The sequence below is a fragment of the Lagopus muta genome, chromosome 2, assembly GCF_023343835.1.
Source record: "Lagopus muta isolate bLagMut1 chromosome 2, bLagMut1 primary, whole genome shotgun sequence".
NCBI lineage: Eukaryota > Metazoa > Chordata > Aves > Galliformes > Phasianidae > Lagopus > Lagopus muta.
In genome coordinates, this window is record NC_064434.1 from 100,904,343 (window position 1) to 100,932,336 (window position 27,994).

Below are 27,994 nucleotides of genomic sequence, written 5' to 3' on the forward strand. Positions count from 1 at the left end.
CCCTCTGCACCGCCCCACACCGCGCGCGAGATGGGCGGCCGTGACGCAGCCGCGCGGTGATTGGCTGGCGACTCCGGGGCGGCGCGCGCGCGGCGGCCGATGGCGGGAGGCTGCAGCATGGCGGCCGAGGCGCCGCGGGAAGCGGTGTGGCCGGAGGGCGCGGGGGCCGAGGCGGGCTTCGTGCGCGCCGTGCTCTCCCTGCTCGAGAAACCGGACACCACCGTGCGCTTCTTCGAGCGCGGCGACTACTACTCGGTCCATGGCGCGGACGCGCGGCTGGCCGCCCGCGAGCTGTTCCGTACGCGGGCCGTCATCCGGCAGCTGGCGGGCGCGCCAGGTGCGTGCGGGGCTGGGGCGGCGGGCGGCTCGTGGGGCGCGGCGGGAAGAAGGAGCGGCGTTGTGCTGCGGGCTGCAGATCCCGGGGGTCTTTTCCAACCTCTGTGGTTCTGTGTTTCTGTACTGCTCGAGTGCGGGTGGTTCGTTGGGTTGCAATGGTGACGTTCACGTGTGCGAATCGCCTGTTCGTACGTGATTGACTCACGATGGACTGCAGCAGGGTATAACGTATAATTATGCATTGCTCAAGATTTTCTCTATCTGCCTCTTGCTCCTTTTTGTTAATAATCTTTTGGTATGCAGAGGTAGAGCTTGCAGACATCAGATGTAAGACTTTGTCAGAAGAGGCAAACCTTGCTGTTATCGTTCGTCTCAAGTAGCTTAATATTGCAGAGCTTATACTTAATAAACTTGATTGGAACCAGTTCGTGATGAGTGAAACTTTTTCTATGCAGTGGCAATAGAAAGAGAATGGCACTGGAATATGCTTTGTGCTTCTTGGCGTGAGTGATGGGCTGCTGCATAAGAAGAAAGCTGCAAAGATCTTAGAAAGTGTGACATTGTCAAGGCTGGGGTTTGGAATACCTCCCAGACCAGGAAACGTGTATGGGCCCCATTTCTGCGTTATGTTCAGTGCTGCTCAGTTCAGAGATGGAAGCCTGGGTCCTTCAAGCTTTGGTTTCAAAACATGCCACAACAGCATTATCTGGTGTCTCTGATTGAAAGCTTTCTTCATGTCTAATGTGAATAATGAAACGTTTCGGGTTTGTGTCGTTTCAAGGGTTTTATGTGATCTTCAGTATCCGACGAACATCAGTTCTGAAGGCTGTAAATTCTAACTTGGGGGGAGTCAATTACAGAGAACAAACATGATGAACGCATTCAAGCATCTTACAAGTCCCCCTTCCCCTCCCTCCTCTTTTCTTTCCATAGGAAATCAGAAACTGGAGAGTGTTGTGCTCAGTAAAATGAACTTTGAATCTTTTGTGAGAGATTTGCTGCTGGTTCGTCATTACAGAGTGGAAGTTTACAAGAATAAAGCAGGGAGTAAATCTGTCAAAGAGAACGACTGGTATTTAGCATACAAGGTACAATTTCTACCTTTCTGTATGATGGTAAGAGGGAAGGGGATAAAGAAATGACTCCTGCATCCCTCAGTTTGGAGTTTCAGTGACTGCCTCTGGTGGTATGATGGTAAGTTGTGCAGTTGGTTGTATGTTGCTGTGCTTGCATCTGCTGGAGGAGCTCATCCTGTGTCCTTGCCATAGGCTGCAGGTCTGAAGAAGCCTGAGGTAGTTCACTTTCTGTAGATGATGTTTAAATGGTTTAAAAAGCTGTGTTTTGTATTAATGGTCTGTTCTTACCAATTCTTCTTTGTTTTGTTCGGTTTTAACAAGTGTATCCTGTGTTTACACCTTTTTAAAACTTCATTTCTCCTGCATACAGGGTTCTCCGGGAAATCTTGCCCAGTTTGAGGAAGTTCTCTTTGCCAACAATGATATGTCAATGGCCATCGGGGTTGTGGGGGTGAAGCTGTCTTCTGCTGATGGACAAAGAGTAATAGGAGTAGGGTATGTGGACACTACGCTGAGAAAACTGAGCGTCTGTGAGTTCCCAGATAACGATCAGTTCTCAAACCTTGAAGCCCTGCTGGTTCAGCTAGGACCTAAGGAGTGTGTGCTGCCAGGAGGAGACACTGCAGGAGAGATGGGGAAACTGCGGCAGGTAAGGGCAGCAGTTCTCTCAGGGTGTGCTTCTAGGTGATGAGCAGCTGTCCAACGAAAACTGAAATTAATTGGTGACTGTATTTTATGGCAAACAGGTCATTCAGAGAGGAGGAATCCTGATTACAGACAGAAAGAAGGCAGATTTCACGACAAAGGATATTGTTCAGGATCTCAATCGCTTGTTAAAATCCAGAAAAGGAGAACAAATGAACAGTGCAGCATTGCCAGAGATGGAAAAGCAGGTGAGCCCAGAGCACTGTTTGATGTGCCCCTGTTTTTTCAGAAGCAGAGTGGTGTGTGCACCTGTTGTAAGATGATCTCTACCCTTCCTGACCCTGTTGTGTGCTGGATTCCCATACCTCTGAGGGTATGCATTGTGTTAAACTGCATTCTTGCTGAAGCTCTTAGCAGTTCTGCTCTGCATGAGTCTTTGTGTCCAGGAGTCCTGGAAGAATGTGAGATATCATGTATCACTTTCAAGTAGTAAACTCTGGTGAACAAATTGATTGCTAACAAGAAGTGCTTCCTATTCATAATCAATCTACCTAAGGGCTGAAATATAATCCTTTGATTATTTTGCATAATGGGAAAACTCATGTTTCAAAACAGAGTGCTGTTTATGCTAATGCTATTGTGATTTACATCATCTGACAGCTCAGTTATATGATGTGTGTTGCCCTGTCCCTGGAGGTGTTCAAGGCCAGGTTGGGTGGGGCTCTGGGCAGCCTGGTCTAGTATTAAATGTGGAGGTTGGTGGCCCTGCCTGCAGTGGGGAGGTTGGAGCTTGATGATCCTTGAGGTCCCCTTCCAACCCAAGCCATTCTATGATATATGATATGATATGATATGATATGCAGTGCCTGAATATCAGCTGAGCATGTTTGTTCTCTTAAGTCAACTACAAACAGTTAATTTACTTAAGAGGAAACAAATTTAAATTTATTTTAAAACACCTTTCATTATACCTTTGCAATGGGCATCCTCTGAGTTATTCTACCCTAATGTGTGATTTCATAACAGCTTAAAATTGTTGGAAGTCTTTATAACCAAACAAGTCAGTAATCACACTCACTGTCTTTTGTGCTGGCATTAACATGTGTAAGGTCTTACAGTGAGCCAGATCAGATCCTTGCTCTGTCTGTCTGTAACCATGAAACCATGTCCTCAAATGATACATGATATCTATCTGCTATAACTTGTTTCTGTTCCTGGGCCAGAAATGTCCTGATAAGAGCTTTGGCAAGTTGGCGTGGCGTGCTCTTCACATCTTTGTTTATCAGATTAAGCAAGTATCTCGTTTGTTCTTCTTACACCTACCTAGAAAGAAGCTGTAGTGCCCTAGAAAAAAGTGATGAATCTCCTGTAACCCTGTTGAAATTGTCGTAGCTCACAGACTTCGCTTGACTATTTCTAGTAATTTTCTTTATTATCAAATGCTCCACGGTTCAGGAATATTTCTAACTAGAATATGTGGTGGTCAGTGTTTTTCTTTTCTTTTCTTTCTTTGTTTTTTTTTTTTTTAATCTTCAGGTTGCTGTTTCATCTTTGTCAGCCGTTATCAAGTTTTTGGAGTTGCTGTCAGATGACTCTAACTTTGGACAATTCGAACTGACTACTTTTGATCTCAGTCAGTATATGGTTCTAGACAATGCAGCTGTCCAAGCACTCAACCTGTTCCAGGTAAGAAATGCATGCTTGGGTTGATCTGTGTTTTGCAATATACTTGTTTAGCTGCTTGATTAACAGTCACAGCTTCCCACATCCTGATAACGTCAGCTTCTGCTTTTTTAGCTTTGTTTTCAGTTACTCTCATATAGAGTATGTTTTAAACAGTTCGCAACTGTTAACACTCTTTGTTCAGTTTTGTTCCCTTGTTTGCCTTTGAATGCAGAAGAGAAGATCATAAGAGTGGCAGGAAGGTGTAGAATGCAGAATGGGAAGTGCCTTGGGGATAACCTGCTTGCAGCTGCTGAGGAGTTGGCTAGGCAGTGGAGAGAGGGCATTAGCTTTCCTTGGTTGTAGTCAGAGCAGTTCACATCCTCAGTGGCAGGAGCAGGTTTGGGGGATGGAGGAAGAGTTGAGTTCAGTAATTGTGTGGTGTGACAGGGAACTCCAAAATAATTTCTACAGTCATGCTGTTTTTGGAGAAGTCTGAATGTGTGAAGTATGTAGGTGAAGTTCTGATGATGCAGCACATGCAGTTGATTATACAAAACTGTATGTGCTGGGGTAGGTTATTTGTATTCTGTGATGCTTTCTTGGATTCAGGAGTTTTTCATACACTATTCTGTCCAGAACACTGAAGGTATGAATAAAATACACTCTAAATTATCTGGAGGTTAAACCATCAATATACCCTCTTGCTGAGTGTCCTCTTGTAGTGCTAGTTCTACGTTCCAGCTATTTACAGACATCCAGATCTGTTGCTGGTTGAATCCCTACACACTGTTTTAATTGCAGGCATTCTGGCGTAGAAAGTGACTGAGGTTTTAATTTCAGAGTTGTGAGTTGAAACAAGGTCATTTGTTATTTGTCGGTGTTAAACACGATTTTTTGCTTCCCAACTGTTTGTGCAAAACAACCAAGTAGAAATCCTAGAAAAATGACCATAAGGCTCTCTTGAGTGCAATTAATATTAAGCCAAAAGCAGGACTAAACTATGGTAAGCTGTAGTCTGAATAGTCTTATTCTGCTTTTTTTTTTTTATTTACTGGATGGGATCCTTGTTTTTTCACCTTACAAAGGGCAAACTAGCAAGTATCTAGATATGTTTCCACTTCTCCTATTCAAAGAATATGCTACCCAATGAGTAGGTATGTTCCAGGAGGCAGTGCAGCTGCCTTAATGCAGCGCCTTCTTTGATGGTGCTGGGTCTCATACAGAAAAGATGGATCTGTTTTTAAGCAGTGAACTGGACTGCCAGTCAGGGGGTGTCAGTGAGCTTAACTTTTTCTTTTCCTTTCCAGAGTTCTGTGGAAAATGCTAATAATACACAGTCTCTGGCTGGTTTACTAAACAAATGCAGAACCCCTCAAGGACAAAGACTGGTTAATCAGTGGATCAAACAGCCGCTTATGGACAAGAATAGAATTGAAGAAAGGTAAAATTGTCGCATTTGCTGGACTTTATGCAAGTTGTAATTGTTTTATAGAAGGTCCCTTTTCGTTAAGCAAAATACTACAACCAAGAAATCAGTTTTTCACTTGCTAGAAATGGTGGCTGGAGTTTTTGTGCGCTATACTCTACTGTCGTTCAACAGAACAGAAAGTCTGCTCAATGAGATGCTTACTGACTGTTAGATAATTTACAATTACAACCTTTTAGGTTGTATAATATGTATAGTATAGTATAATATGGTCAGATGACTCATGCTATAGGCTAAGGTGCTGCTTTCTAACTTCACACTGTATCTTGATGCCATGTCCAGTTTAATGAAAAAAGAAATTAAGCAGTAGTGATCTCTTTGTATTTCTAGAAGCCAAATCCCTTAGTATGAAACAGGCACTCTTACCGTATCTTGTGCGGATACTGTGGCCCACATATGGTCTTCATCTGCCTTGATGTTTCACACTGCTGCCTGTCACCCATGTCAGCCCTACCAGCAGAGAGCAGCATCAGTCAGTACGAAGCTTTTCAGCATTTGACAACTCACTGCTGAGACAGAACGGATCGTTCTCAGTCCTTCAGGAAGGGAAACTACAAACGTCTTACTCCCCCAGAGTGTATATGCTAATTTCGTGTTATTCTCCACACAAAGAAAGCCTACAAAACAGCTCATGTTAAATATAGCTGTCCTCTATCACCTAAACACAAACACTGTACAGCTCAAGTAAGTGATAAGTTAGTGCGTTTCGAAGTCCATTTGTTTCTTTAAAAAGCAGAATAAACCAGAAAATTGAATTTAACTTTGATAGTTGTCAGTCTTGTATTTCAGATAAGGCAGTGCAGGTATTTCTGGCTATGTTGTTGGGCTTTAACATGGATCAGTAACGCCACAAAAGAAATTTCAGCTTGGACACACAAATGTTCTTTCTAGATTTGTATAATTTTATATTTTTGTGTGTGTTTTCAAGTAATTTGCAGAACGATGCCTAGTGACTTGATCCAAACATGCTTAAAAATGTTTCCAGCCTGGGAAGTATTTGTCCCCAGGTTTAACGAATGCTGTATCTTAATTTTGCATGCGTTAGTAAGCTTTCATCATTACTTCTTGATTACATGCCCAGGATGTTCTACTGTCAGTTTTGGATCCTAAAATCCATGCCAACATTAATTATACAGTTAACTTGATTTTAAGACTTTGAAATGAGTTACTCCCATTTGTGGTTTTCTTGTAACAAAGTAAACGTTGGAAATCTAAACTTTTCTGACAGTTTTGTTTGATCATTATTGTGTGCCAAAAGTCCTGCAAGTCTGGAAGAAAGATGATGTTTTGTTTATGAAGTTGAGGCAGTAGACAGAAAATGTGACTTCTGTATGGTTAATGTTGGCTGTATTTAGCAAAAGCTGCATTTAAAGGAGGGAGGGAGCACTTCAGTAGCATTAAGCTATCAGTGAAGCTTGCAAAGGTGGATTCCATTATTGAGTTTGAAAGAGTTCATTGATAGCCTCCTGTACCTCATCTAGCCACCAAATCAGCTGGCTTGTGCTTCATGAAATGTAGTTAGTTTTAGTCTGTTGTGCTTATGGACACACAGTCATACCTTTCACTTCACTCAGCAGCATTGCTGTGCCACAGTCTGAATGCCTGCAGATAAAAGCAGTGCATTTTGCTCAAAGGCTGCTGATGTACTACCCTCCCAATCTTAATGCTGTTCAGAGTGTGTAGGGCTGCACTTATTTAAATATAAGGAACAAACATAATAAGACAAACCATTAGTGGAACTGATACGAGGAATTTACAAGTTCAAACACCTTTTGAGAGATTTGTGGTTACAGGGTGGTTTTCTATTTCTGAATTTAAGAATTCAGAACTTCAACATGCTATAATTGAGAGCATATAGATAGTTTGAGAAGAAAATACCCTGACTTTTGGTCCAGATAGAAAAACAGTGGTTCTTTTGTCATCTAGATGGGTTCCTGATTATTTCTTAGCTTGAATGTGTTAAAGCACTCCACTTAACACTGATGCACACCTCTCATCAAACTAGTCTAAACCACATAGATTTGACTGATGTTAGATGACTTTTTATTGGAGTAAGCCTGTTGTTTTGGTTATCCAGAGTTGGATGCCTGGCAGTTAATTCCAAAACCTTTGGAGTCAGACTCTTGTAACCCCCTGCTAAGACCTGTAGATGGTGCAAGTCATCTTTTGGAGCTAAATGGATTAGCTTTCAGTGGTTTTTAACTTGCAATGTGTTAGGGTATTTATGGATAAGTAGAACTGGATGTTATGTCACTAATCCATATTAACCATCAATACAGGATATGGTAGCATCACAAATTAATGTATGTAGTGCATATGTTTTAGATAACATAATGTTTACCTCCTCAAACAGCTTCTAGCCAGAGCAAAGAGAATAGAGGGTTCTGGTTCTTGTCTGTCTTGAAAAGCATGGTGTTCTGCCTGTGTCTGGCTGGTTTCCCAGGTATGCACAGTCCAGCCTTGCTTTCACCATGCAGTGACTTCAGATGGCTGTTCAGATGGAGCCTCCTGTCTCTTCTTGGAGTCAGCATATCTCTGAAATTAAAAGGTACCTTCAGAGACAGAAAGTGCAGATCATATTCTGAATAGGATTTATTGGGTAATGATTGTAGTGAAGTACAGAAAGCAACTTCAGTATGTTTTGTTTATTTTTTAGATACTGGAAAGTTTGAGATATGTGGGAGAACATTAAGTAGCATTCTTTCTGTTCAATCTTGAGGAAAAAAAATATGCTGAATGTGAACATCGTTTCATTCAGAAAAATAAAACATATCTTGTGTTTGCACATAGCACAAATGTGGGATTCCATTCAACTGATATCAGCCCTTTTGAGTGAGAACTGGGACTACAGGCCCTAAATTCCCTTCCCACATAAGTTGGTCTATGATAGGTTTTCACTATTTTTGCGTTCTTTTTTAACCTACAGCTGCTCCTGCAAAGTACTGCAGGCAGTCTGTGTTGCTTCAGTCATTTTGGTTATCTTTGAAAGGACCTTCACTACTTTTGCAAGTGCAGGTCAGTACTTGTCTAGAGCAGCAAACTGATTTCAGGCAGTTCAATTAGTGGCCTGCATCCTTGCTAAGGGAGGGGAGAATGTGACCAGCTTGGAGGTTTGTCTAAACAACTTAATTAAAACACACTTTAACTAAACATTGGGAGTGCCTTTAGTGCCTGCAGAGACAGTTCTGGAACACAGGTTGAACCTGAGCTAACTGTAAGACAGGAGTGTGATTTGATTTTTGTCATGCATGTCATGGTGCAATAAGTGTTTTGCATGAAAGAAGCTGTCATTTAGTGATAATGTAAATGGCACTGGCTTTCCAATAAGCCTCTAGAATGTTAGAAAAACATCCCTTTTGTCATTCTGTAAGTCACAGCTTCTGAGTTCACTACGAAATGTTTGTAACTTGAAGCTCTCAGCACTTCTTTAATGCTCCCTATTTCCTTCAACTACGGTTACTACTTTCAAAACTACTTTTAGACTGCCTGTCTTTTCATTTATTTTTGCTTCTAAAACAGGTTGACAGTGAGTACTGCCTAGAAACTTAAAAGCTCTGCAAGTCGAGCACATGTCAGGCATGTCACTTCTTCAGGAAGAAATTTCCATCAAAATCTGAGGCATTTGAAAGCAAATACAAAGTTTAGATTCTTCCACTGCTAGAAATTTACTTTTAGTTTTCTTGTCTGAAGAGAATATGAGGATGTAAATAAAAACAAAGATTTCTTTCATGACACCTTCACGTATGGGAAAGACTGCATTGCTATTTGAGCTGAAGGAGGGCATAAAAGCTGTTTGTATTCTTCATGTTGTTGGTATCATTTGTCTTCTAGGTCAAGGATCAGCAATCAGTACCGTAAATCTGTATCTCTTAGGTGGCATTGGTTGTCACAGTATCTCTCTGTTGGTACTTTCAGCTCTCTCACTCCATCCTGACAGCCATTGCTTGGTGCATAGTAAATACAAGGATTAAGCTTTTAGTCACTTTCTCTTGCATCTGAATTTTGGGGCTCAAGTGAAATCAAAACTAAACTGAAACTTGGTTAAAAATGTCAAATCAGTTTTCAGATCTTTGTGCAAGAAATGATCAAATTGCTATTTTTATTTCTTCTTTAGGGAAAAGTGATTGTGTTGCTGTCATACTATTATTTTGCTCTCAACCTGTCGAAAGAAGGTGGATGATTACTGCAGTAATTACATTCTGCTTGAAATCTGTGTTTGATTAAGGAATTGTAGAATGACTTTGATTGAAAATGACCTCTGGAGGTCATCTGGTCCAACCCCCTGCTCAGGCAAAGCAGGTTGCCCAGGACCTGCATTAGAGCATCTCCAAGGATGAAGACTCTTCAGCACCTCTGTGTATCTGTTCCTATACTCAGTCACCCCCCCAGCACAATCCTGATGCTTAGACAGAACCTCTTGTGTTCCAGTTTGTGCCCATTGCTTCTTGCCCTGGCACAGGGTGCAGCTGAGCAGAGCATGGCTCTGTTATCTTTGTACCTTTTCCTCATGTTTTATAGATGTGAATGGTTCCTCCCCAGGCTGAACAGCCTCAGCTTTCTCAGATTCTCCTCACAGGAGTGGTTCTCCTTGGTCCCTGATGGTCTTGGTGGCCCTCTGCTGGATTCTTTCAGTATGTCCACGAATATCCTTAATATCCTTCTTTTCTAAGTGGCATTTTTCTGATAAAAGTGACTATAGTTAGCTTGAACGCTTAAACAGGAAAGCTGATCTTATTCTGCAGTCATAGGAAGACTTCAGCAGGTGGAGAGTGTGAGCTCTTTAGAAGGCTCTACTGTTCTGTGGCTGGGGACGAGGAGTTAAACCTTCAGGATGTTCTTTAAAAGTAATAGCTGAGCTTCTCCCATGAAATAGTGCATTTCTCATTTGATTTTGTTATTAACATTTTCTTCCTTGTGTTAATTCAGCTATTTCCCATGAAAACATCTGGCAGAACTTGGGATTTTGAATTATTGCTCTGCAGTAGTGATATCTTATGGATTCATGCGTGGATCCAAGTATCAAAAACTGATAAAAAGCATCCAGTCCTTTTTTGGAGCAGTCCTAGAAGTGTTCTTGTTCCTGTATGTACTACTGGTGTTGGTTTTGATTTATATCACCTGAGATTTTGAATTTGCACATTTGAACACCTAACTGTCTTGAAACAGGGATTTCATTTTGCTTTGATTTCTTCCCATGTTTTCTTTGTTTACTAAGCCATAAACTTTGTATTACAAAAAAGCCCTTCCCCTTGATATCTTTATTACTTGTGAGCATTAGATGTGGCTTGTGTTACCTTAACATAGCTCTTCAGCAGCCTTGTATGTATTCCTACTTTATGGGAACCTGTTCTGCAAAATGAACATGAACCTGTCAACCTTATGCGTATGGCTGGCAAATAGAGGAGGAGAAAATAGAACAGTGCTAGGAAGGTCATGAGATGTTAGTCTAATTAGCATAGGTTTGGTAGAGGAAAATTGTGTCATGCAGATCTGAACTCTTTGAACCTGTCATTGTAGTGGACAAAGGCAAAAAATATGAATAAATTAGGTAGTTAAAATGCCTTTCACAAGTTCTTTTGCAGGAGGCTGTTGAACAAGCTGAGAATTGTGGAATGAAAGAGGTTTGTTTGTGTATGATGTAAAAAAGCACAACTAAAAAAAAAAGCCAAAAATGTGAGCTTGTGAAAAGCAAAATACAGGCCAAGTGGTTGGATAGAGCAGTGAGTAAGATTTTGATCATTGACTTTTATGATGCAAGGGAAGATTAATTTCCAAGTAGATTCTGAGCTTTGAAATACCTACTGAACAGATGTTGGCAGTTTGAAATGGTTTCACTTCAGTGCTGTTCATTAGATGCCCAGCTGTAAAATTCACAGAGCGTGATACAGTGCGAGTATCCTTGCTGAGACCGAAACTTCCTTATAACCGTTGCTGTTGTAATGGCAGATGTAAAAGAATTGCGTACCACGTCATGCTCACCCTTACATCTCATTAAATCTTACTTAGGTTGAACTTGGTTGAAGCCTTTGTGGCAGATACTGAACTGCGTCAGGGCCTTCAAGAAGACCTTCTACGCCGCTTCCCTGATCTTAACCGGCTAGCAAAGAGGTTTCAGAGACAAGCAGCAACCTTACAGGACTGTTACCGGATGTATCAAGCTATTAACCAACTGCCTAATGTTGTCCAAGCACTAGAAAAATATGAAGGTAATGCTACTCCCTGTTTTCAGTGTTTTATAACGTGTTGAGACTGCCAAGGAATAGTGTATAGATTTCCAAAGATTACGTTTTATCCCATATGCTTCTATTGCAGGAGTAAAGCTTAAGGCATTTAAATTGGAACTGTGCTGGAAAATACCAGTAGGTACCTAAAAACAAAACAGACTGTTGAGTGCTGGGTGCTGTAGTCTTTGGCAGTGGCTTATCTCTAAGTATCTAAGATATCTAAGTATGCACTATCACGTGCATGTTTGTGTATCATAGAATCACTGAATCATAGAATCACAAGGTTGGAAACCACCTATAAGATCATCTAGTCCAATCCTCCCATCACCATTGCCACCACAAGCACTAAACCAGATCTCACAGCTCCTCATCCAGATGCCTCTTGAGCACTGCCAGGGACGGCAACTCCACCACCTCCCTGGGCAGCCATTGCAGTGCCTGACCACTCTGAGAGAAAAAGCTCTTCCTCGTGTCTAACATGTCTTACAGTTAAGATAACTCTTCATACAATACGATGGTTGTTGTTTTTTTTTTTTGAAGACACAATTCTCAAATATGTTTTGAGTTGTAACTACAATATTTTTTGTGTTGTTTAAGCTTCAGTGGTGTCATTTGAAGAGCATTTTGTTTTTTGAAGTAGTGAAGTCTTCCTGCTGTGGAGAATAACGTGGCAGGCTTTCTACTGATCTTCAGTGGTAGGAAGCTCAATGCTATGACAGACAACCCTACAAAATACAAAGGTTACTATTTTCTTTTCTGGATGTTACCAAGAAGATGCAAGATAAGATGGTATCAGCATAAGAGGAATGTGCTTCAATACAGCAACAGCTGTCCTAGCCTACTAGAATTCATATTTTTATAGAAGGCCACTAAGTTGACAATCCCTTTGTGCAAATCAAGCACTGAAACCCTAAAGATTAAGAACTTTTGAAGTGGTATGGTTACAAATACTCCCTTACCCTATTTGAGCAGACACTGAGTGAGGTTATCCAGTACCTGGCACTTTTCTGTACTGTACGTTTCTGACTTCAAATAATGACTCTTCTAAAAAACTCATCAGGAACTAAGTGTATTTTTTGGATACTGCCTGTTTCTTCCAAAAGCAGTTAAAATCTTAAAACTGTGGAAGAACTGATAGATAAATAAAATATATAAAAACCTTTGTACATATTTTGATACAAGGGCTGTGCTGCACTGAGTTGGCTTAGTCGTGTTCTCCCTTTGGCTTTTTCATACAGACTGCTTGGTTGTGCCTTGGTGTGGAGCTCTTGGATTTCCATCATCAGCGTTTCAAAATACTCTCTTCCTGTCTTTATCTCTTTCTGTTAGGTGTCATTTGGATCAGTAGAGTTTCTTTGTCTTAACACTGAGGTATGAAAACAGTCAGATTTTACAAGCTTGGAGAGAAAACCACTAAGCTCACTGTATGCATGAATTCCAAGACTGCAAGAGGTTCTGTTCTTCTACACATTATACAGAATCAGTCTGCCTTAGTAGAGCATTCATCACTAGTGTATCTAAAATAATTTGAAATAGGTTGAATGTCTTACTTTTATTGCAGCTATACATCTGCAGCTGCACCACGGAGTGATTAGCAATGATTGCCTTTCACCCAGCACGAAGCATTGCTTTGTTGAGATGTTTGTTTTAATGGATGATGAAAGCTGAGGAGTGGGATACTGAGTGAAGGCCATTTTTTATTTTTTAGACATAAGAAACCTGCATAAGACAGGAAAGGACACTGAGTCATCAAATCATTTTGCTGTTGCTGGCGAAAGGAAGCAGTTGCTCATTACTCAGATTGCTGGGCATAAAATCTAGGTACTTAAACGTCTATCTTTAAGAACTGCCAAAGCACCTTCCTTCTCATTTCAGACTGACACTCAATTTTAAGCCTGCAAATATGCAGGATACAAGACCTGTGTGCTGTGTTCTGGGTGGACTTTTACTGTGTTACATACAGTATCTTATGAATACCTCCTCATTGCTTTGGGAAATACCTGTTTTTTTATTATGCACTGTAGTGCTGGTCATTCCTTGACTGTTGTACCGTTGTTCTACATTCCTTACCATTTCCAGTGGATTATTTCCTTACTCAGAGCACTTTTTTGTCTGTAACTACACTGAAGCTTACTAGTAAACTTTGCTTTGTTTCAGCTAGCTCCGTTTTCAAGGACGTTTACTTATGTTTTTGATTTATTTTCTCCAGTTTCCTCTGTTATCTTCCACACTGCATATATTAGTGAATTTCATAAGCAACTTTCTTTTGTTTGTATGTTAATATCATTAATGCTCACATCTTCAAAAGATTAATGCCTGTACAAGCCCTGGAGGAACAGTACTGCTGATATCTTTCCAACTCATTCATCTTTTGCAAGTCATGGGTGTCCTCTTTATCTGCCTTTTAATCTCTGTATAATGATGAATCTTGTATTTTAGCATCTTGTGTGACACACTATTGAGAAGTCCAGATGAGGTCTGTGGGTTTCTTTTTGTCTCAAAGACAGACAGACAAACTTCATGGTACACAGGCACAATCCATTTTCAGTAAAGCTATACTCCATTTTAGTTTCTCTTTTGCACCATGTTCTTTTTATAATTTGTATATATTTTTTGTCCAATGAAAATGACAAATTTAAGTCATTTTGCTTTTTTTTATTTTTCCCTTGGTAGAACAGTGTTGATTTCCATATTTCTTTTTGCTGCCTAGCTGACTGTAGAAATGTTTCAAGTTTAAAATAAAAAGCATTCAGCTCTATAGTTGTGCTGTTTATCTTGGGTACATGAATTCTGGTGAAGTTGTGAAATATTGTGAATAATTTCCCATGTTCTTAACAGGAGCTCACCAGATGTTGTTATTGGCAGTGTTTATAACACCTCTTAATGACATCCACTCCGACTTCTCAAAATTTCTGGAGATGATAGAAACAACATTGGATATGGATAAGGTATGAGCTGGCATGGATGAACAGGTTTACTTGGCTATTAAAATTTCTTACTGAACTTCTCAATCTGCTCCACACTCAGTAAATTAATTGATCGTCTGTGTAAGTCGTTACTGTTAGATTAGTCATGGCATGTGTGAGGAGTCATTAATCTTTACAGTGGAATATCTTAGCTATGTGGCCAATGAAAAAGTGCTTTGGTTACATGGATGCTGGAACTTGTTTTCAGAAACCTCATCAATATTACAAGTGGGGAAGTTACTTTGCCGCTTTTTTGCTTTTTTTCCCTCATAATTTCAGTGTTACCGTGATGTCTCAAATCTAGGATGTAGCCAGAGCTGCTTACATATTTCTCTGCTTTGTCGAGTTCAGGAGACATGCTTTTGTGTGGTGAGAGAGTCTTCATAACTAACAGTTTGTTTGGAAAATGACTGACCTCGATACAAAGATGAAGTTTACTTTGCAGTGTAAAGAAGTTTCTTGATAGAGAAAAAGCCACTGAAATTAATTTAGCCTCTCATCTGCACTTATAAAACATTACTGCAGATAGGACTCATTCTGCAAGCAAAACTGGTTTCTGTTCCAGAGGAAAACTGGCCAAAGAAAGGAGCATTAATCTGTACCAGAAAGAAGGGATAGGTACAGATGAATGGTTTGCTGTTGTATAGGACTGAACACTTCTTGTTTTTGGCAGTCTGGTTACTGAAAGTGAAACGTGCCAAAGTTTTTGGTGCAGTTTATCATCTTTGTTGGAGAATTGGAGCGATGCACTCAAAACACACTCATTTTTCTAGTGTTGCTATTTCATCTGCTTGCTCAGACACCTGCTTCATGTTTGTTGCTGACGAGATGCTTCAGTCATTTTGGAAAACTTGGGGGGCTTTTAGGATTGTCCTAAATGTCAATGTGTGCTGACTGTAGAAAGATGAGCCCTACCTGAGGGCGTGCCAAGGGTCGGAACAGCAATTTGTTGCACTTTGGAAAACTACACCGACCTTAAAAAATTTTGAACGTGCATTTTTTTCAAGCAAAAGAACACTTTTTTCTTTCTTTGTGCTGTGTTCATCACCTGTGTTTTATACTCTTCAAGGCTGCTCGACTGACGCGTGGCTGTAATTGATCATGTATGCTAATGCAGACATTTATAGCTATCTACTAGTTACAGACCATCTGTTGATGGAACTCTGTATTCTTTAAAACAAGCAGTTGTTTCAGCATTCGCCCAGCTCTTCACATTTCTTTTCAACTTTAGCTTGAATAATATTTTGTCGTTCTTCTACATAGGTTAGAGTCAGTTATTTTTAACCAAGGCCCCTAGGACCTGTTGTTGAATTTGTGGTTGTTTTTCCTTCGAGATACTGGGATCAATTGAAATGGCTACAGGTAAACCAACATTGGTTTTGTGAAGAGTGAACCTTCTGCGTAGGAATCTTCAAACTTGAACGTTTGGCTTTCAGTTTCTCTTAGATGTTTGGGTATTCATACAAAACGCTGAGCTCTGTTCTGAGTGTGAGTGAAGGACAGGTTGTCATAGCAACTACATTATGCCAGGAATCTATTCAGGGTAAGCATTCTAATATAAAAAGAAACATCTGAGTTCAGAAAGTGTGGGATGTGGTTATTCATTTACCTAGCTGTTTAAAAAAATATAAAGTTGAGAAACAGTCACTTCCATTCCTGTATTTCTTAGATCCATGAGGGGCTGTGAAAAATGATCTGCTCCAACCTTCACCTCAAGTTGGGACAACTTCAGAATTTGTTATTGCTTTCGTTAGGCAGCATTTTGATTTTAGCTCTAAGAGCACGGCCCTTCACAGAAGGACTTGCTTTTCAAATTAATTAGCTAGCTCAACATAGCACTGGAGTCTGCAAATCATTTACTGTCACCTCGTTAAATGGAGAAGCACTTGGAACCAAGATTTCCTTATTTCACATAATGAACATATCCAGGTATCAGACTGTCATCAGTTCTGGGTTATTAGTCTGACCTGTCATGACAAGGCTTGGCATTCTTGGCATTTTCAGCCTATCCTTTCTGTTTCAGAACCAGGATCTGCCCTATAAAAGCAGGAATGTTCTGCTGTACATTCTGTCATAAATATTCATAGCTGTTCTTTTTGCAGAGATATGAAGGCAATAGGAGTAACAGATCTATCAACAGGGCCGTAACAGGGAATGAATTTGTTTGTGCTGCTTTCACAATGTCTGCAGGATTCAGAGGGATCTCTAAAATCACATAAATGTGTGGAGGCCACATATCTGGTTAAGCAGCTGGAGAACATCACTGCAGTGTGTTGGCATGCAGCAAAACCACAACCAAAATAGCAGGCTGAGTGAAATGCAGAGAAGGTAGGCAGTGAAGGAGATTATTCCTTTTATTACCACCTCACTTGAACAAATCGTTTTTTCATTTTTCCCCCTAGGTGGAGAATCATGAGTTCCTTGTAAAGGCTTCTTTTGATCCCAACCTGACAGAATTGCGAGAGAAGATGAATGAGCTGGAAGAAAACATGCAGACCTTATTAAAGAGTGCAGCCAAAGAGCTTGGTAGGGGATGGAAGTACCTTTATTTCTTACCTCCTTATTTAATTATTTTGAGACCAAGTGATGAAAACTGGCTTAGAGTAACTAGGTAGGGGATGTTTCTGTTGTTCTATTTATCATTTTCCTTAGTTTGGAGTGACTTTAATTGTTACAGTGTTGTCTAATGGCAACTGAGATATTGCAGGGCTACGACTTGGCTTTTTTTTAGGATAGTATTACAGAATATTTCGATGTTGCAGTATACTGCGTGCAGCTCATCTCATTCTTAATTAAGCCCAGGGTTTTCTGGGCTTAATTTATATATTTAAACATGATACCTAGATATAAAGAAGGAAAGGCAAGGCTGTGTAAGGATGAGAAATCCCACCAGCAATAGTATGTGTTAATAAAAGAATCACAAGGCTGTACACGCTGTGTTTACAACAGCAAGCAGAATGTCCTTGCAGCATGCTGTGAATGGTTTTCATTTTTCTGGGGAATATGTAGCAGTACAGTAATGGTGCACCTCATTTCCATATGCAGTTTGAGGGCGTATCAAAGGTAAGAGCAGGGAAGGAGACAGTAAAATTCTATTAGGTGTAGGTATTTCTCATGTATGTACAGAACCAGAACAAGTGTACTGAAGAGCGTGTTGGAGAGGCTGTGAACTGGGGTTATTGAGCAGAAACAGCACAACCAAAAGGATTTTGATAATAGTATCTGTTGTTTTGTCTTTTCCTCTAAAAGGTTTGGAAGCTGGTAAAAGTATCAAACTGGAGTCAAATTCACAGTTTGGACACCACTTTCGAATTACTTGCAAGGAGGAAAAGGTTCTCAGGAACAATTCAAAGTACAAGATAACTGATACACAGAAGAATGGTGTGAAATTTACAAACAGGTATGAGGTAATACTGGTAATGTTTCGAGCCTGGTGCAAAAGAAGCAGTTATTCCTCTGTAGCTTTTCCACTAAGCAGTTTCTTGTACATCTTGAGTGGCTGAATTTTCACCTTTTCGGTTGGCTCACAGATTGATACATTGAGCGAGACTGAGGAGAAGTCATGCAGTGTCTGTTAAAAGCACATGCCTGCATTCCTCATTTTCTTTGCCAACTGTTAGCTATTTTTGTTCATCTGACTTTGGCTAATTTATCTGTTTTAGCTGCACCTACCCGTGTAATTGCATTCAGTGTGAGTGTTTATACAGACGCTTTTACAAGCTGAAATAAGAGAAGAGCTATTTGTGCTTATCACCAAATATGACATGCAGCAGTTTTGTTGGTAATTATCTTTTCCAAATTATGCTGTAATTTCTGTTGGTCTTAAGTATTGGACTTGCGGCCTGAGGTTCTGTAAGCTCAGGGAGAGTTTGGACAGCACTCTCAGTCATAGGGTTTGGGTGATGCTGTGTGGAGCCCAGGGTTGGACTCACTGATCATTGTGGTTCCCTTCAATTCAGGATGTTCTGTTATTCTATTCTATGAAGCTACGAAACTTAAGAGAATCTCTTGAGTTTAACTGGTCCAATCCCTCTATTAGAACAGAGTCACCTTTGAAGCTAGATGCAATCTCGCAGTTAAATGAGGTGGCTCAATGTTGCGTCCATTTGTCTGTTCTTCAAGCATCTTTCATAACCTGTAGGGACATGAGCTTCAGTGCTTAATGCCTCCTTATCACATGTAATGAGAATTTACATTGTGATTTGAGTGTTTAGTATCATTCTTTTTCTCTGCACCTGCAAGAATTTGATGCCTCTCCTTTCCAAATTGAAAAAGCATGCTTCCTTCCCTGTATCTCCAGCTCTTTTATGTAAAGCTGTTTTGTAGGCATCTGGACCACACTTGGTCTGTTCTCTGACATGGAGTTATTCATCCCACATGCAGGACTTTGTATTTGCCTGTGTTTTGAAATTCTTGTCCACCTGCTTCTCTGGTCTAACCCAAGGAAAGGCAGCCCTGTCCCACAGTGTAGCGGTGGCTGATCTTAACGTGGTTCTCACAGCACTGCTGAGAATGCATTTGAAAGTGTGTTCAGTTCTGTCATCCAGGGTGTAAATCGAGGCATAAATAGTATCAACTCCCAAAAATGCTGCTACTAATCAACCACCAGATGGACTTCAGACTGGAGACAAGTTTGTCTGTATCTGCTTCCTGTATGGAGTGGTTAAAACAGCAGCAATTAATACATGGTCGGTTTCAGACAGACAATGAAACTGTGACTTCAGGTGTAGCAGTTACTGCTGGAGTTACCATTAGAGGAGTTTACTGGGAGGTGGCCAGAGGGCAGAGGACATGACAACCTCTAAATGTTGCCATTTTGTTCACAGCAAGCTGAGTGCCATCAATGAGGATTACATAAAGAACAGAGAAGAGTACGAAGAGGCTCAGGATGCAATTGTTAAGGAAATTATTAACATCGCTTCAGGTGAATATGTTGTTGTTGATATGCAGGCAGTCTGGAATGCTGGGAGGACTTGCTGTCACTCTGTATGCCCTTCTGCAGAGAAGGACCTTAACCTTCCCTAAAGAATGTGAAAACTTTGTTTGGGGCCTTTAGTCTGTTGTTGAAAGTGTGAAATACGTTGTCTTATGGTCAGACCTTTCCCTAGAATTGCTACAGATAAGCAGTGATGGGGCACGTGCAAATGCTTCTCCCATAACAGGGACAAAAATATGTCCATAGAGGCCACATCTGTCATCCTCTTCCCTCCCTGACTGTAGGCATCCCCACCCTAACAGTAGGAGGCAGAATGGGCAAAAAAACAAAGGAACTGAGGGACCTCAGGGCTGTGAAGGATGGTGAAGAAAGAATATTATGCCACAGAAGAACAAATTAATCACTGATTATATGGCACAATAAACAACTATTGTTTTCCTTAGTTTTCCTGTATTTTGTTCTAAGATTGCCTACCTGTAGGGTATTCTTTGCCATCCTTTTCCAAAAGGAGAAGACACACCAGGGAATGTCAGTCAGGAGGATTCTGTAAATACTATGTCTCCCAGCGGCACAAGATCCAGCCGAACAGGTCTTAGGTCTTTGAAAGGAGAAGTGGAAAGTGAAAGCACTAATTAATATGAAGCGAAGGCCAAATGTATTATAGATAGGAAAGCACTTTTTAAGAGAATGCAAGAAGATTTCATTGTATTTCATTGTAAGTTACACTGGAAATCTTTGACCTTTTAGGGAACTTGCCAGTATACTGCAAAAGACTTTTTTTAGTGTATGTGTCTTGGTGATTTTCAAGTGGTGCTTGTGGGTGGTAAAGTTAAGTTTGTTTGTATACATATAATATGTGGAAATTGAGTATTATATAGTAGAAGTAGCCACAGTACATCATCTGCAAATACCAAGTATGTTTGAGAAAAACTATTTTGCTGCTGCTTAAGGTTTGTGATGTGCAGTAACAGACTTGCAAGTGTTTAAGTCTTGGGAAAAAAACACATTTTTCCTCCTGTGAAGACAGACTAATTAAAAAGACTGGATTGATTTGTAATTCTTGAATGAAAGTGACTGGAAGTCCTCTGAATGATCTATACCTAGCCAAGTTCAAGAAATAATGTTAGAATAGTGAACGCATTTCCTACAGATAGGATTCTTTCTGCAGGTCAATACTCATCTCTTCCTATATACTCATTCCTATTGCAGATGTGAGATGTTTCACCTCTATAGCTCCCTGTCCATCACCTCTTTCACATTTCTAACTGTGTTGAATTTGTCTCTCTGTAATCAAAAACAGGTTATGCAGAGCCAATCCAGACCATGAATGATGTAATAGCTCAGTTAGATGCAATTGTCAGTTTTGCTCACGTGTCAAATGCAGCCCCAGTGCCGTATGTTCGTCCTGTCATTCTGGAAAAGGGGCAAGGAAGGATTGTGCTGAAAGGTGCCAGGCACCCTTGCATCGAAGTGCAAGATGAGGTGGCCTTCATCCCCAATGATGTTACATTTGAGAAGGGCAAGCAGATGTTCCACATTATTACTGGTAAATGTTACTTTTTTTTGCTTTACACTTAGGTTTTAAATGTTTCAAGTATTTCCAATAATGATGCCTTTTGAAACAAAAGGGAAGGGAGGGGGAAAGCTATGTTGGAATAATTTCTCTAATCAAGAAAGTGGGAGCGGTGAGCAGCTTATTCATGTGTCTCTACATGGGCTGAGATTTAACTGGGAAGAATGTGTTCTATGGTCTGATATTTGGGCGGTGCTGTATGGAGCAAAGAGTTGGTGCTGATGATCCTTACGGGTCCCTTCAGTTTGGGAGATTCAATGATTCTACATAATGAAGAGTGAGCATTGCTTATATATATATATGTGTGTATCTGTCCACAAAGTTCTTGTCCAGTTCCTGCTGCTTATGGACATAAAGATATCTTCCAAACTACCAGTCATGGAGTGAGTTGTTACGACTGTAATTGTGGTGTGCACTATTTGAGAAGTTGGTCACTAATATAGAAATAGTTATTTGGGAAGAAGAGGGAGGCTGCTGGGATATCAGGAAGTAAGAAAACTCATCCTTACTACATGTATTCTTTGTTTTACTGACTGTCCCTTCGCAAGCCAGACAGCCTCAGGAGCTGGAGAGCCTAACCCTACTGAAGTGAATTGGAAAATTCCATGAGGCATCAGTTGTACTGTAGTCATCATGTAGGCATCTGCTGTAGGCAAGATTTTAAACACCCACTTTGATAATGTTTTCTTTGTTCCGTGCTCATCAATTTAAAATGCCAAGCATGTTTTAATGACCATACTTTTTTTTTTCTCCTCCTAATCTCTGGTGAAATTAAGAGAATTTTACTCTACAGGAAAACCTTTTTAGTGTTTATACATTTAATTGAATTTTAATTTCCATTCAGATATGCTTAACACATTCTGAGTAGCAAAGATCTGAAATTAGAGAATGATTAATGAACACTTCTAAAATGATCAAAAAGAAAAACTAAGAATCTGAATAAATGCATGGCAGCACTCTTGTTTTTCTGGTTGCAAAAGCGTAAAATTGGTTTTAATTATCAGTTTGTTTGGAAAGCACTTTTTATTTCATTTGTGCTTCAGTTAAGTTCTAATTGCAAAATGTATGTTTTTGATGATTCAGAATCCCTTTAGATTGTAATTTAAGTCACCAGAAAGCTTGAACCCAGTCTGTTAAGTGAACTGCTTCATTTTTGCAGACAAGTAGTGTTTGTTGTTTGAAGTAAAAGCAAATTATTTTTGTTCTTAAGCAGCAATACTGGTGACTTTACAATGAAAGCTTGTTAGTTTTAGGTATGGACGTGCATTTTAGATGACTGCTTACACTTCTGAAAACTCACAAAACTTATGAAACCTTTCATTCTTCCCTTCTCTTAAAAAAAAAAAGAAAGAAAAGAAAGGAATGCCTATCAAAACAGTAACCCTTAGTAGTAGTAGCCCTCCTAGCTGCACCTGTTAGACAAGTCTTTTTTCTCCCAACAAAAGAGCAAGTTTATGTGTTGGTTTTTGTTTTTGTTTTTTTCAACAGCCTGCTTTCCTTTAAAAGGAGTGTTGAATGGTAAAAGATACTGGTTTTAAATTCCTTTGCAAAATTTCTTCTGCAGGCCCTAACATGGGTGGAAAGTCAACATACATCCGACAGACAGGAGTCATTGTTCTTATGGCCCAAATTGGGTGCTTTGTACCCTGCGACTCTGCAGAAATAACCATTGTGGATTGTATCCTGGCTCGTGTAGGAGCTGGAGACAGTCAGCTGAAAGGTGTGTCTACTTTCATGGCTGAAATGTTGGAAACGGCTTCCATCCTTAGGTAAGTCCTGCACTTCTTTCATTTGGTTGGTGTTGATTGGAAAGGATGCGCTCTGGGAATGTTACATCTTAGCATTTTCTTTTAGCATCTTAAGATTTTCTTTTAGGATCTGAGGCCTGAAGTCCTTTACTGTAGGGCTGTAAGTTCTTGAAGTAGCCTACTATTTATTTCAGCCTTCAGACGCAGCTGCTACCAGGAGGCCAAAGTCTAGGTGGGCCAAAGAGGCTCTAACTTGGAATAATTTGTGACACTACGTGTACTTTATTTATATGATGTTCATGTAAACTGTTGTTGTCTTGTGCCTGATGTTGTGCTCTACAGTATGATTTGTGGTAATCCAGTATCCAGAGTTTATGCTTTGCCCAAACTTAATTCTTTTCTGTTTTAGGACAGCATCTGAAAACTCTTTGATAATTATTGATGAGCTGGGAAGAGGAACTTCGACCTACGATGGCTTTGGCTTGGCGTGGGCTATTTCAGAATACATTGCGAGCAAAATTTGTGCTTTCTGTATGTTTGCCACACACTTTCATGAACTGACAGCTCTTGCTGATCAAGTTCCAACTGTAAATAACCTACATGTTACTGCTCTCACCAGTGACGACACACTGACAATGCTGTATCGTGTCAAGGCAGGTAAGACTACCAACGGCGAAAATGGTGACTTCATTCCTCCCTGAAAGAGGGAGGCAGAAATATTAGTGGAAAGGAACACGAGAAGTTATTTCATGTGCAGTACTCCGAGCTTAGGTTTTATAGTGGACATGCCAACGTGCTCTTTATAATAATATAGATAACAAGATAATGTGAATGGCAGGGGCTCTGTGCCAGCTTTGAACACAGCTGGTGATGGTGATGGTTACCTGTTAAGAGTTCTGTGTTATTTCTCACACTCAAATTAATGCTTTTCTAGTTGCTCTTTTTCAAGGGCAGAAAGAAGGGCTCCAAAATGTTCTCTTCTGTTTTCCTAGATTCCTTTTGGAATTGAGTTATTTTTTGTAACTTTACAGAAAGGACTTATCCTCCTTGAATGTTTTCTTTTTTTCAAAGGAAATGAATACAGCTTTTCTCTGCTGGCATTTTTTCAATAATGTTTTTTTCATTATTATTAGAGTTACTTACTGAAGAAAGTCATTGCTCAATTTGTGCAGTAGTTTGGTATTAGAAAAGTTGCATGCTTTAGTTTTTAGGAAATGACATTATAATAAAATAACAAGTAGCTTGCTTCTGCTTTTGAATCCATGGAATAATAGTTGCCCTTCGATTACTTGTGGAACTGCTGCTAATTTTACATTCACCTCTGGTTGCAGTCTTGCAATTAGCTTTCAGACACTGTTCCCTAAAGCTAAGAGGTTGCTCTGAGCAAGAGCAATAAAAGAACAACCAGAAGTGCTGCTGTCTTAGAGCTCAGCAGAGAATCTCAGATCTTGCTGCTGTCTTCCTTTCTTAACTCTCTCCTTGTGGACTCTCTCTTTTGAGATCTTAAATGGCCTCTGTTCTCCTTTCTGCCCATGCAGTTTTCTAGGCAATGTACAGACTTTGTTCCTGGTCAGTCTGAGTTGGTGGCCCTGGCTTTTCAGTCCTCTCCTTCTTTTTTTTGACCTATATTCATTCACCCCTTCTAGAAGCCATGTTTCATATTTTGCTTTGAACAGTTTCCCCAGTTTTAGTCCTTCACATCTTTTCTCTGAGCTTGAAGTGTTGTTTTGTTGGTTTTTTTCATTAGTCCAATTTTTTGGATGTGCTACTGAGCGCAGTATCTGCTAAAACCTCTATCAGATCAAATGTGATGTTACGAAATCTTCATCTTCAAATACATGATCTGAATTGTATTTGTATATTATAATTGTATATTATAATTTGGATATACAAATTGCCTTTTGTATAAGGTTCTGATTTCAGTTTTGTGCTTTTTCTTTTTTGGAAGGATTACTTTGTTGGAGCAGTGATGTAAGAGGAGGCAGCTCGCATGCAGTTGTGTTTTGAAACAAACAACAGCTTTTATTTGATTTGCAATGTCTAAAACTAAACCCAAAGTGCACGATAAGGAAATGAGTATTTTCCTTCTGCTTTTCATTCTTCATGTGTGACAGAAAAACTGGGTACAGTCCTCCAAGCCTCAGTTCCAGGATTTTATCAGCAGAAACTGGAGCTAACTTTGTCTGTGCAGATGTGTGTTGTTAAAGCAAAATCAAGAGAACAAATGTCTGCTTAAAAATAGTAATTTTGTTTAAACAAAACAAACCTGAGTGAGTGCAGTTAGTGAAGCAGAAAAGGCCTAAGTACTGTTGTTTTCTTTGCCTTTTCTTCAGTTACCCAGCATTTAGCGGATGATTAGTTGTCATTTAAAGTGTGTAATTAATTTATTATAACTTTTTGCTGGAGACCAGAACTAAAAGGATAGAGTAATATTTGTGGGTGGCCAGTGAAAACGATGGTGATATAAAAGAATGGCTTTTGATACTGAAGTGAAAATGGTTTTATGTAACCGTGTATAATTGACATATTGTGAGCAAGTGTGAGAACTTTCCTTCTCAACCCAGTCTGATGAACTGGGTATTAATTGAAGTAAGTGTAAACTTAGAGATGAAAGGTTTTGATATAATTAAACTCTTCCTGGAAGCTGGGAAGCTGTGTGGTGCTGACGCAGAGGAGGAGGAGGAGGAGGATTGAGAAAGCACCAGAGCATCTTTATATATGTGTCTCAATGCACTTCTTGTATCTTTTTATAAACGGTGCAGATGATTATTTTCCACACATTGTGCTGAAGCACTTTAATGAAAAAAAAAATATTGTTCACTTTCATTCATGTGCTAAAGGGAAATTTGTTCAGCCTGGAGAGTTTTCCCTTTCTCCTCCAAGGACTTCTGTAGCTCTGCAGTTACTGTTCTAAGAGATCTTGGTTTAATGAGAGCATATTCTTAATCTGTTATCATATCATATATAGCCCAGAAATGAAATGCAAAGAGTACTGTGAAAACCAAACCACACATCACACACGTGCTCCTTCAGAACGAAAAATTATTACGTATTGGTTTGTATAATCTCTGTGTAGGCCAGTTGTTTCTTGAGAATTCTTCACAGGTTGTTTTTCTCTCCGCCCAGGTGTTTGTGACCAGAGTTTTGGAATACATGTAGCAGAGTTGGCAGCTTTCCCAAAACATGTGATAGAAAGGGCAAGAGAGAAAGCACTGGAGCTGGAGGAGTTTCAAGACATTGGCAGGCCCAAGGAATCTGAAGGAGAGCCAGCAGCCAAGAAATGCTACAGAGAAAGAGAGGTTTACTAACAGCATTTTTTTTCCCATTTGTGTACACGGGGTAGCCTGAGGAAAATAGCTTTAGGACTCAGATTTCCCCAAAGCACATGCTGTCCAACTACTTGCTTTGCCTTTTCCTGAGAGGCTGTCTGTGCCTTTCCTAACAGAAGCATATAGAATCTGGTAACAGATCTCAGTTCTGGCCTGAGAACTTGGCGGCCTTGTAACTCGTTTATCGTTTTTATAGAACAATTGCAGCCTTGGTAACGCTCCATTATGTGGAAGCCTTGAAGTGCTGATCTTCTGTAAGCACTCTGTACATTTAAAAACACTTTGCTTTAGGCAGAGGCTGCTCCTTTATTTTCAGTTCTGGTGGTCCACACCTGTTCTTGGCTCAGTAAGAATCTTATGTTACTGGCCAATGATCTCTGGTTTGTCCTGCCAGCAGGTGTTAGGAAGTTCCCTCCAACTGCATCAGCAGCACTGTGACCAACATGCCAACTTGCGAGGTATCACAGTGAAGTATTTTCCAGTTCAGTTGGATCTGGCTGCATGATTTTAAAGTGATTATAAATTAAACAGCTGTGGCAAATGCTCTGACAAATACAGTGTCATGTTTTATTCTTTGACAGTTCATAATGTATTTGATAGTAAATAATAGATCATAAACTGTGGAGGCACATAGTGTTAGAGGTCTTTCTTCTCCACACAATTTGTCTGCCTTTGTTCACATCACGTTCAAGGAGACAGCCGTGCTATTATATTTCCAAGTGCTTTGGAGACTTCTGCACTGAAAGCATTTTGCCTCAGTTCTAAATATTAAAATCAAAGTACAAATGCTTTGTATTACCGTAGAAAACACAGAGGACCAAGCAGAAATCTGTGTTCTGCCCAAATTGTTTCTGATACAGGAATCCTGAACACTGTCCATTGACATGTTTGTTCTCACTAATCAAACTGTTTAGAAGTTGTCCTTCGCCTATTTGTGTAAAAGCATATGCATGAAGCTTAATTACCATCTCTTCTCAGTGGTGACAGCCACTCTCCAGTTGCTTGGTAACAGTTTGCTCTATCTTTTTGCATATGGAAATGTTGATTCGGATTTACAGTTCATCCAAAAAGTAACATGGCCTCTCCCAAGCAATGACTGCTCTAGCAGTCTTTTCCTGATGTGGTTACATGATGGAATTAAATGTGAAACATGTATAGGAGCTCTCAGTGTTAAAATTAGTCTCTGTCAATCAACTCAGAGTTTTTGCTCATGGACAGAATGGGGAAAGAACTCCCAAAAACAGTATAACTGAATTATACATAATAGCAAGTGCAAAAATAATGTGGTTTTGTCTGTGAAAAGCTCCTGATGCTGAACAGGACCTTATATTTTTGGTGTAATTTGGAAATATCCTGCTTGCAGCATAACAATTCTTTCTGTTTTCTTTTTCCCCTCCTTCCCCTCACTCTGTTGTAGGAAGGCGAAAAGATCATTCAGGATTTTCTCTGTCAAGTGAAAGCATTGCCCCTGACAGATATGTCAGAAGAAGACATCAAAACCAAGCTGAAGCAGCTGAGAGCTGATGTGTTGGCAAAGAACAACAGTTTCGTGAATGAAATCATTTCCAGAACAAAAGTTACACCATGAAAGATGTGAGAACAGGATGCAGCTCTTGAAGTAGCTTTTTTTGTTTTCAGTTGATTGCAAGAAGTACCATTTTCTTGTCTTATAGTTTTTATGTGCTATAGTGTTTCATATGGATTTATGTAGCCTTATTTTTTTTTCTTGAATTGTAACTGTTAAAAAACTAAAATTCTGCACCCATTCTTTGCCAGGTTCCTGCTTTAGCTCCCATTTCTTGTGTTCTCTTAGAAATTTTCAATAAAATGTTTTTTTGTTCTTTTTGTATTGAGAGAATTATTCAAATCATGTAATCTTTTGCCAGAACAGAAGTGTGCCGTTAAGGATAACCCTTCAGATAGCATATAACTGTCTTGATAAACAACATCCCATACACAAAATCTTTGTCCCACACATGATTAATTTGGTAAAGTTTTAGTAATGCTCTA

At 39.9% G+C, this 27,994-nt stretch overlaps 2 protein-coding genes across 2 annotated transcripts in view; one reads left to right on the forward strand and one right to left on the reverse strand.

The window, feature by feature from the left end:
• SPDYA (speedy/RINGO cell cycle regulator family member A) overlaps window positions 1–20,609 on the reverse strand; it is a 42,231-nt gene extending 21,622 nt beyond the window's left edge. The window contains exons 1-3 of the mRNA XM_048937110.1: window positions 19,809–20,609; window positions 7,550–7,743; window positions 5,575–5,658 (exon numbers count right to left, since the gene is read on the reverse strand). The gene's annotated coding sequence lies outside the window, so the exon portion shown is untranslated. The remainder of the gene's footprint in view (window positions 1–5,574; window positions 5,659–7,549; window positions 7,744–19,808) is intronic.
• MSH2 (mutS homolog 2) lies at window positions 91–27,824 on the forward strand. The gene is made up of 16 exons (XM_048937099.1): window positions 91–337; window positions 1,270–1,424; window positions 1,783–2,061; window positions 2,159–2,305; window positions 3,594–3,743; window positions 5,030–5,163; window positions 11,215–11,414; window positions 14,271–14,380; window positions 16,801–16,924; window positions 17,648–17,798; window positions 19,225–19,322; window positions 20,635–20,880; window positions 22,472–22,676; window positions 23,065–23,312; window positions 25,782–25,954; window positions 27,402–27,824. Exons 1-16 carry the CDS (start codon window positions 100–102, stop codon window positions 27,570–27,572), a joined length of 2,829 nt encoding a protein of 942 aa, XP_048793056.1. The 5' UTR covers window positions 91–99; the 3' UTR covers window positions 27,573–27,824.
• Window positions 27,825–27,994: the final 170 nt, after the last annotated feature.

Coding starts and splice junctions, on each gene's coding strand:
- MSH2 (XM_048937099.1), top strand. CDS start 100: ATGGCGGGAGGCTGCAGCATGGCGGCCGAGGCGCCGCGGGAAGCGGTG. Junction 14,381..16,800: donor CAACATTGGATATGGATAAG/GTATGAGCTGGC, acceptor TTTTCCCCCTAG/GTGGAGAATCATGAGTTCCT. Junction 25,955..27,401: donor AATGCTACAGAGAAAGAGAG/GTTTACTAACAG, acceptor ACTCTGTTGTAG/GAAGGCGAAAAGATCATTCA.